General features: G+C 35.4%; 1 protein-coding gene across 3 annotated transcripts in view; it reads left to right on the top strand.

The window, feature by feature from the left end:
* Window positions 1-10263, top strand: part of LOC106872918 (probable aminopeptidase NPEPL1) — a 79974-nt gene extending 69711 nt beyond the window's left edge. For all 3 annotated transcript variants that reach the window (XM_052976436.1, XM_014920097.2, XM_014920098.2), the window contains exons 10-13: window positions 1491-1572; window positions 3176-3339; window positions 5122-5232; window positions 7284-10263. In XM_052976436.1, the coding sequence (XP_052832396.1) occupies window positions 1491-1572; window positions 3176-3339; window positions 5122-5232; window positions 7284-7436 (510 nt within the window). In that variant the 3' untranslated portion in view covers window positions 7437-10263. The remainder of the gene's footprint in view (window positions 1-1490; window positions 1573-3175; window positions 3340-5121; window positions 5233-7283) is intronic.
* The last annotated feature ends 125 nt before the right edge of the window (window positions 10264-10388 follow it).

Here is a 10388-nt window from a genome sequence, read left to right as displayed (position 1 = left end):
ATGTATATGTATATATATATATGTATGTATATATGTATATATATGTATGTATATATGTATGTATATATGTATATGTATGTATATATGTATATGTATGTATATATGTATATGTATGTATATATGTATGTATATATGTATATGTATGTATATATGTATATGTATGTATATATGTATATATATGTATGTATATATGTATATGTATGTATATATGTATATATATGTATGTATATATATATGTATATGTATATATATATATATATACATACATACATACATACTTACATATAGGCATGACTGGGTTGGTAAGAAGCATCCCAACTAATGTGGTTTCAATCCCACTGCGCACCACTTTAGTTGTCTTCTACTAGAGCCCCAGGCTGACCAAAGCTTTGTGAGTGGGTTTGGTAGACACAGACTGAAAGAAGCTCATTGTACATGTGCACATGTATGTATGTCTGTGTATGCTTGTAACCTTATCCTGATATTGTATGTTGATTGTTAATGAGTATCATCATTATACAAAAAATAAATTTCCATGAGGAAATATTGTCTTGTTTGAAAACAAGAGAGGATTGGTGACAGGAAGAGTATCTAGTAATGGAAAATGGGTGTTAAATGATGATGATATATAAACACAGGCGTGTCCTCTGCATCTATCTCTGTCAAGAGATCCTAGTCTTGTGGGTTTATAGGTGTTGGTGCCAGTAAACGCACCTGTGCCAGTGTCACATAAAAGCACCCAGTACATTTTGTAAAGTGGTTGGCGTTAAGAAGGGTGTCCAACTGTAGAAACCAAAACAGATAAATGGAACCTGAGCAGCTGTCTGGCTGGCCAGCTCCTGTCAAACTGTCCAACCCCTGCCAGCATGGAGGATGGGATCTTAAAAGATGATGACGAGGCATGACAGAATGTTACTTGCTTGTATGTTGTATTCATCATCATCTTTGTGCCTGCACTGTTTTGGGGTTCAATGACAGCATCTCCCCACTCATCCCAGTACTTTATTGCACTCTGTCAGTTATGATGACGAGGGTTCCAGTTGATCTGATCAACAGAACACCCTGCTCCCACTCCAACTCCAACCACTAGGCCACATACTTTCACTTCATCATATAATACCCACAACAACAAAAGGAATGCTATCAGTCTCGGTCATGGTATTTTTTTTAGTATGCCTGAATGTCCTTTCTATTGCCAGCCACTTTACAGCATGCACTACACACATTCCATTTAATAGCTATAAATATCCCAATCATATACACCTACTAGCAAATGATGGTTTCAAATTTTGGCACAAGGCCAGCAAGTTTGGGGTAGGGGATAAGTCAATTTTATTGACCCCAAAAGGCTCGATGTGAAAGTTGACCTCAGTGGAATTTGAACTCAGAACACAGAGACAGGTAAAATGCCACTAAGCATGCTCATGATTCTGCCAGCTTGCTGCCTTATCTGTTACTAGCTAATAATGGCATCTCTTTTTTCCTCACAGGTGGCTTATGCACAAAAAGACCTCAAAGCTGATATTGTGATAGATGTTGCTACTCTGACAGGGGCTCAGGGAGTGGCAACTGGTAAGTAAAGAACATTTTGGTTTTTTTTTTCTTTCTTATTTTAACTTTTTACTTCTAACATCTTTTCCCCACACCCAACCGCAGCCCATATTTTCTATTGTAATCCAACAAGGAAACCTCTTCATGGTTGCATAACCTGCAACAAACAGACAATTCTTTGTTAAATCCTTTTGTATTATAAAAGAAAGGTCACACTGGATAATGTAACCCTAGATACACTAATCATCATTTTCTGTCTGCTTTCCATGTTGGTTAGATCATTATTGTTCAAATTACTTAGAATTCTTACTTAGAGTTACTGCTTACTTAAATAAATCAGAGGACTAAATTTCAATTATATGTTGCATTTTTAGCGTAGTTTTTACAGATTAGTATCTTTCCTAACCCCAATCTCTTCACAGAGTGTACTGCATGCTTTTTAGCTTAGCACCTGCACTAAAGAAATTGTCATGTACTCAACAAGACTAAACAGACCTCTCTTCACTCTGTTGTCTCTGATCAGCAGTCATTTTACAGAATGCACAAGATGTAGCATCACCACTGAAGAGGTTGCTCTGCCCGCTTCACAACTAAAGAATCTTCTCTAAATTAAGTTTCAGAAAAGAAGGCGGTTTTTGTTGAGCCAAAAGGGAACTCTGATTGAGCAAACTTACAATCAAAACCATTCTATCCACAGTCATCCTGCCTTTTAGAGTTTTGTGGTGAAATCTGAAGGATAAGTCATTGCTATTTCTAGCAAGTCAAGTGATCATGTAAAGGTTCCCCTCACCTAATGGATTAGATTATAGTTTCTTATTTAATAGATCATCATATGCAAGGTGAACAGCAAGAGTCAAAAGGATGACTTTATCTTGTTTCAATTATTAAACTGCAAAGCATGCTGGGACACCTCCTTGCAGAATTTTGAACCAAATGAATCAACCTGAGTACTTACTGTTTTGTTTTTTAAGCTTGGTACTTATTCTTTCAGTCTCTTTTGCTGAACCACTAAGTTACAGGGACATAAACACATCAACAACAGTTTGTGTCTATGTTTTCTATGTTTGTTTCCCACCACTGTTTATGCCAGCATGGAAAACGAATGTTAAATGATGATATATATATATACACACACACACACACACACATATGACAGGCTTCTTTTAGTTTCCATCTACCAAATCCACTCATAAGGCATTGGTCGGCCCAAGACCATAGTAGACGGCTCTTGCCTAAGGTGCCATGCAGTGGGACTGAACCCGAAACTATGTGGTTTGGAAGCAAACTTCTTACCACAGAGCCACGCCTGCACCTTGCATATTTATTTTTAATGCCTTCTGGTAGATTCAAATATGACTGTGCCAATTGCTGTTGTGTTTTGTCATAGAAAACCTTCCTCTTCATGATAAATGTGTGTTTGCAAGACACTCAATTTATCAGCACGAGAGACTCTGGGACAGCTGGTGTTTTGATATTGTTGTGTGTTTTGGGCCTGAGGTACCCCAGGCTAATGAATCTAACAACAGCTTCAAGGTTTTGTTTATAACTGCAGCAAACAAAATAATTACCAATGCAGTTTCCTTTTTTTTTTTTTTTTTACCTTTGAATTTTTTTTTTTCCCCAGGTCGTTTCCATGCAGGTATAGTAACCAATAATGAGAATTGGGAAAATGCTTGTTTAAAAGCTGGCCGTGTCAGTGGTGATCTTGTACACGCAATGCCATACACTCCGGAATTGCATTTTGTTGAATTTTCTAGTGCTTTAGCTGACATGAAAAATTCTGTTGCTGTAAGTATGAGTATATATATATTTGTTTAAAAATGTCTGTTGTCTCATTGTCTAATATATATATACATATTTTGCTTCTAAGATTTTTTAATTTCCTTGCATTTAATAAAAATAGTTTAATTATCTAACTCTTCCAATTATCTCTGTCCTTTGTCCCATTTTATACACTTATTTTCTTTTAACCCTCTCTCTTCTTAATTTTCACTCTGTGTGTGTGTGTGCATGGCTTGGTGGTTAGGGTATTTTGCTCATGATCATAAGGGCGTAAGTTCAATACCTGGCCACTTGTGTTCTTGAGCAAGGCACTTTATTTCATGTTGTTCCAATCCACTCAGCTGACAAAAATGAGTTGTACCTGTAATTCAAAGTAAGTAAAGGAAAGTTACCTTCTTGAGTCATACCAGCTCATAAGGGATAGTTTCCTGGCTCCCACAGCATATAAATTCCCCACCTGGTCGGAACGCTGGTCTACCACAGGATTACTCATTTTTGCCAGCTGAGTGGACTGGTGCAATGTGAAACAAAGTGTTTTTGCTCAAGAACACAATGCGTCACCTGGTCCAAGAATCGAAACCACAATCTTACGGTCATGAGTCTAACACACTAACCGCTAAACCACACACCTCCACAGTAATTTAAATGGATGGCTAGCCTTGTCACATTTTGTGTCGCACTGAATCTTCTTGAGAACTACGTTAAGGGTATGTGTGTCTGTGGAGTACTCAGCCACTTGTATGTTAATTTCATGCACAGGCTGTTGTGTTGTTTGGATCAACTGGGACCCTTGTCATCCTAATTGACAGAGTGCCAGTGTGTTGTAGTAGCAAAATCTTTCTAAATGTGGTTGTAGTGCTCCATTGTGTGTTTCACCAAAGCTTTGTATAGGATTAGTAATAGTTGGAGGCTGAAGATGGAGGCCATTTCTTTGTAATGCAGCCTTCAATGTTGGTGTGGCCTTGGATTTGAAGTAATTATGAGGAATTTTAGTTACATTTTATTAATGATTGAGATGTCATGAGGGAAGGTGGATGATGTGATTTTTTTTTATGTGTACTAATTGTGTCTTTTTGTTGTTAAAGAAAAGATTAGTATATCATCATCATCATCATCATCATCTATCCATTTTCCATGCTGGCCTAGTTTAGATGAGGCTTATCATGGTCTGAGTTATCCTTTTTGAAATTACTGGACTCTGACATTGGTTTAACAACCACATATCACTCTATGTTCCATTTTTGGCATATTTTGTATGACAGTGCTTTTCTTAAAACCTACCAGAAGTAGGATGCATTTTATAATGGCCCCAACATTAGGAAGATTATCAATGACTTCAGTTAGGGTGAAGGGTCTGCTTGATCCTGTACTGTTTCTGCTCATTTGCCAGTCACTTTACTGAGGGTCTTGAATGCATTTATTCCTAGTAGGGTTGCCTTGTACCTCATATGACTACACAGAGTCCTCACTACTTTATGAGGTATTCATTTATTCAAGGCAACATGACCAAAAAGGTCAATAGAAGAGAAAACCTTGATTGAAGAACCAGAGTGAGTGAGTAAGTGAATTGAGTAAAAGTATGGTGGCAAAAACAGAGTGAAGATAGTAAAAGAGTGATGGCTGTCAGTAACAACAAGTGGTTCAAGAGAGAGAGAGATTGATGATTGATAATACAGAGAAGTTTATGGCAGAGTGTATTGGAGACAAGCAGATCTGATTTTATCTTTTATACATAGAACTTGTGATGTACAAAAGCAGTTAAGTGATAATTGTTTTCTATTATTTCAGGATCGAAGTAATGCCCAAGTTTCATGTGCTGGCCTTTTTATAGCTTCAAGTTTAGGATTTGATTATTCCGGTATCTGGTTACATATAGATATGGCATTTCCAGTCTATTCTGTAAGTAAAGAGATGTTTTCTTATTTCAAAGTGTGTGTGTGTTTTTGTAACTTTATAGTTATGACTGATTCTTCTACATTGGCAAGTGTATTGTACTATAATACAAGACACTACAAAATCCCATCACATGGCTTTTCCATGCTTGCATGGGTCAGGCACAATTTGTTGAAGTAGATTTTTCTGTGGCTGGATGCACTTGCTATCACCAACCCTCACTTGTCCTCAAACATGAAGACTGGAAATGAACAACATTGCTTGTATAGTAATGACACTTGTTCACAATTATCACATGATGTCAAGACAAGGGTATACACAAACATACATACATACATACATACATGTGTAGGACATCCAAGCCAAATCAGACTGGAACCAAGTGCAGAGAGCTTGCCAACTCTGGTCAAACTGGCCATACCATACCAACAATGACAAATGGACGTTAAAGGAAGAGGCGGAGGGTAGATTCTTTCAGTTTCTGTTTATCAAATCCACTCACAAAGCTTTGCTCAGCCCATAGCTATTGTAGAAAACACTTTCGCAAGGTGCTGTGCAGTGGGACTGAACCTGATACCACATGGTTGAAAAGTTAGCTTCTCAGCCACACCTTATTTGGCTGTTTATGTATAAATATGGTAAATATTTATACACAAGACAGCATGTGTTAGAAAACTTAAAATGAATTTAAAATAAACTAGTTTTAAAACTTTTGAACTTTAAACCTTTAGCATTCAGATTGTTCTGGCAAACATAATGCTTATTTATTCTCATTGTTTTGAATGAAGCATGCATAATTTCATAGCTTTGAGATTTCAATGATGTGATTATTTACTTTTAGAATGGCATTGTAGGGTGGGTATCAGAGGCTGGATTTGGCCAGTTTGAACATAAAGCAGGTAGAATATTTAGGTCGGATATATGCTAAAGGGTTAAACAAATGTGAATACACCATCGCTGTCTTCTAACTACACAGAAAAATAAAATAGACATGTTTCATAGTGCATTGACTACCTTACTTTTATCATTTTTCCGCTTGTGGTATATCTATCCTTGTTTATCATGGCTGTTAGGTTCCAAAGAAACATTGTGCTAAATGAATAATAGAACATACAAGAAACAAAGGGTTTCATACTGAGACCCCAACTTGTCCCCCTAACTTTCACAACACCTCCAAACGGTTTTTAAACACTAACAATGATGTTATTTCATGTTTGGAATAAGATTTGAAGTAAAATTTAGTAAAAGAGGCACAGGCATGGATATGTGGTAAGAAGCTTGCTTCCCAATTACATAGTTCTGAGTTCAGTCCCACTGTGTGGCACCTTTGATAAGTGTCTTCTGCTATAGTTTTGGGCCAACCAAAGCCCTGAGTGGATTTGGTAGGGGGAAACTGAAAGAAGCCTGTCGTGTGTGTGAGTGTCTCCCATCACCTCTTGATGGTGTTGGTATGTTTACATCCCTGTCACTTAGCTCGGCAAAAACGACCAATAGAATAAGTGCCTGGCTTAAAAACAAATGAGAAAAGATTCATAAGATGGCATAGTTCAAGATTCCTGTAAAAGAAAGGGAATTGGTCATGGCTGAAAATGTGTTTATTATTATTATTATTATTGAAGGCAGCAAGCTGGCAGAATCATCAACACACTGGGCAAAATGCTTAGTTGCATTTTGTCCATCTTTACATTCTGAGTTGAAATTCATAAGGTCAGCTTCGCCTTACATCCTTTCAGGGTCAATAAAATAAGTACCAGTTGAACACAGAGGTCAATGTAATCAACTGACCACTTTCTCTAAAATTGCTGGCCTTGTGCCAAAATTTGAAATCATTATCGTTATTATTGAAGGCAGCAAGCTAACAGACCCCTTAGTACACCAGGCAAAATGTTTAGTGGCGTTTCATCCATCTTTACATTCTGAGTTCAAATTCCACTGAGGTTGACTTTGACTTTCATCCTTTCTGGGTCAATTCACTTATCCCCATACCTGGAATTGCTGGCCTTGTGCCAAAATTTGAAATCATCATCATTATTATTATGATTTTTTTTATTTTTCAGGGAGAACGTGCTACTGGTTATGGAGTTGCTCTTCTGGCAACACTGCTTGGAGAGGGTTCTTCAAATTCCTTGTTGCAGTATGTAGCACCACCTTTAGTAGAGAACTCAATGGATATTGAAGAAAATGAAGTCAAAAGAATTCGCTTAGAATGAAAACGAAGCAAACACAAACCAAAAATTGGCAAGCCCTGCCTCTCCTTTGCGTGGATTTGTTCTATGCCATTTGCTTGTACCAAACCAGAATTTGGGTAGCCAAGCCAAGACTTCCTGTTGCTACTGCTACCTAGCCTTTTTCTCCTCCTTCATAACAACAACAACAATTACAACAGCAAAAATAATTATAGTTCATCACATAGCAAACCTGTAGACATTTTAGTGTATTAATAATACTTTCACACACCCTCTCTTGCTCTACCCCTTTCTCACACACATGTATACACATACTGCCTTCCTCCCCTCTCCCCCCTGCTACTTGTTTCTATCACTCTCTCACTAACCCTGTTCTTCTTGACCCCTTCCAACAGCTATTTTCCCTCCTTCCCTTCAGTTTCTTTTTGTATATCTGTATTTAAAAGTTAATAAACAACAACGGATTCTTGAATAAGGTGAATAATGATAAAAGTCTGTATAAGATTTATTTTTGTAAATGATTAACATTATATATATATATATATATATATATATATATATGTGTGTATGTATATGTATGTATATCATGCCAAGGACCTATCATCCTTTAAGGGATGTTTGCATCCTAGTCCTCCGGTTTATACCAGTGTTCATTATATATATATGTATGTATGTATGTAATATATGTATATATATATGTGTGTGTGTGTATATACATATATGCATATATATATGTGTATATATATATATATATATACACACACATATATGTATAAATACATATATGTATATATATATACATATATATGTGTATATATATATACATATATATTTATGTATTATATATATATATATATATGTATTTATACATATATATGTCTGTATATATGTAATGCATCCATAAATACATTCACACATCATCATTTAACACCCATGTTTCTTGGTTGCATGCTTCAATCGTATTTGATTAGACTGAAGACTGTGTTAGTCTCCAGTGTCTGGCTTGCCAAGGTTTCTACAGACACTGAAAACCAGCACAGTCCTCAGGTTAATCTGATACTGTTGAACCATCCAGCTCATGCCAGCAAGGAACATGCATGCTAAATGATATAGATATACATAAATATATATATATATATATGTATGTATATTTGAAGCTGAAGATTACATGCTTATGCTGCAAATGAAATCTCTCCATAGCTGCTTCATTAGGTTGTGTAGGGAAAAAAATGTATGGCTAATCTGAATGGAATCATCCTCACATTTTGCCACACTACTTGGATGAATCCATGATGATAAAACTCAAACCTATAAACCATGTAATCTTTACCTTCAAATAAATATATTACAGTCTACTATTAATTATTAATAAACATACAAGTGTTTGTATGCATTTGTGTGTGTGTGTGTTTATATATATATATTGTTCCGCTTGGGGATGGTCATATTTTGCCAATTAAACACGTACTATTTATTTGATCTTCATTTTAGCTTTATTATTATTATTATCTTTAGTTTCTTTGTCAAAGCTCTTTCTTCACACATTTTATGACCTCTTCAGCAACACTCTATCTCACATGTCTCCTCTTATTCTGCTTCTTCCATTTTGTGTTTCTTACCACAGAATGTCTGATGAAAGAACTTTAACAAAGAAACGAAAATAATAATAATGAAGTGAAGACCAAATATTGTGCATGTGTTTAATTGGCAAAATGTGACTATCCTTAAGTGTAACAATATCTACATCAAGAACCTTGCAAAACAAATACACACACACAATTGTTAACACTATTATTATTTAAAATATGGAGATATTTGATGTATTTGATTATTGAAAATGTTTATGCACAAATGTTTATTACGTTTTATGATAATATATAGCAAACACTATCTTATTTTTTATTGTATTTTAGTTTTATATTTACTTTTATTGACTACTCTGGGACTAATACCTTCATCTGTTTGAATCAATTTATTATTATTATTATTATCATCATCATCCAGGCAGAGAGCTGGCAGAGTTGTCAATGTGCTGGACAAAATGCTTTTGCAGCATTTCCTCTGGCTCTTTGCATTCTGACTGAGTTCAAATCCTGCTGAGGTTGACCTTGCCTTTCATTCTTTTGGGATTGATGAAATAAGTTATCAGTTGAGCACTGGGGTCGATTTAATCAACTAGTCCACCTTCCCCTAAAATTGTCGGCCCTGTGGCAAAATAAGAATTATTTAAATCATTGAGCTGACAGAATTGTTAGCACACTGGATAAAATTCTTAGCACCAAATGGTGTCTGATTTTACATTCTGGGTTCAAATTCTGTTCAGGTCAACCTTGCCTCTCATCCTTTTGGGTTTGTGTAACTGGCCTGCCCTTCCCCTACCAATTTCAGGCCTAGTACCTATAGTAGAAAAGATTACTATTATTATTATTTTCTTTTTAATTTCCTGCCTAAAACAAATCTTTTTGTTACTTCTCATGTCATCCAAACAGGGATTTGGGAATCTGGGATTGTTATTTGTGAGTCTAGAAAAAAAAAATTTGAAACCTTTTAAAAATAGTGTTAGCACAATTTGCACAAAATTTCTCACAGGAGTCACAATGAAAATGCTTGTGCTGCTGTGACTCCCCACCAATCTATTTTTTCTTCTTATTTTTTTATTTTTATTTTTTTATTTCAAAAATCTCTTTTTCCTCCACTTCTGATTTACAAAATTGAAAGAAAAGAAAGAAGAAAAAACAAAAAAATTATGTAAACTAAAAAAAAAACTGATTCAGGACTTTGTTTTTGGCTTTTGTCCTCGTCTTTTTAAAGGAAAATTCAACAAAAATAAAATTCTTTTTAATGCACTCTTGTTTATTTTTTGACCTTCATTATTTTTATTACTTTTTTTTTTTTGCTTAGTTTAATTTTTTTCCTTAGTATTATATACACTGCTTATTTAATTGTTGTTAATTCTTTTGTATGTATGACTTTCAT

The sequence above is a fragment of the Octopus bimaculoides genome, chromosome 24 (assembly GCF_001194135.2).
Source record: "Octopus bimaculoides isolate UCB-OBI-ISO-001 chromosome 24, ASM119413v2, whole genome shotgun sequence".
In the NCBI taxonomy this organism is placed as follows: domain Eukaryota; kingdom Metazoa; phylum Mollusca; class Cephalopoda; order Octopoda; family Octopodidae; genus Octopus; species Octopus bimaculoides.
This window is presented reverse-complemented; position numbering and strand designations above follow the sequence as displayed.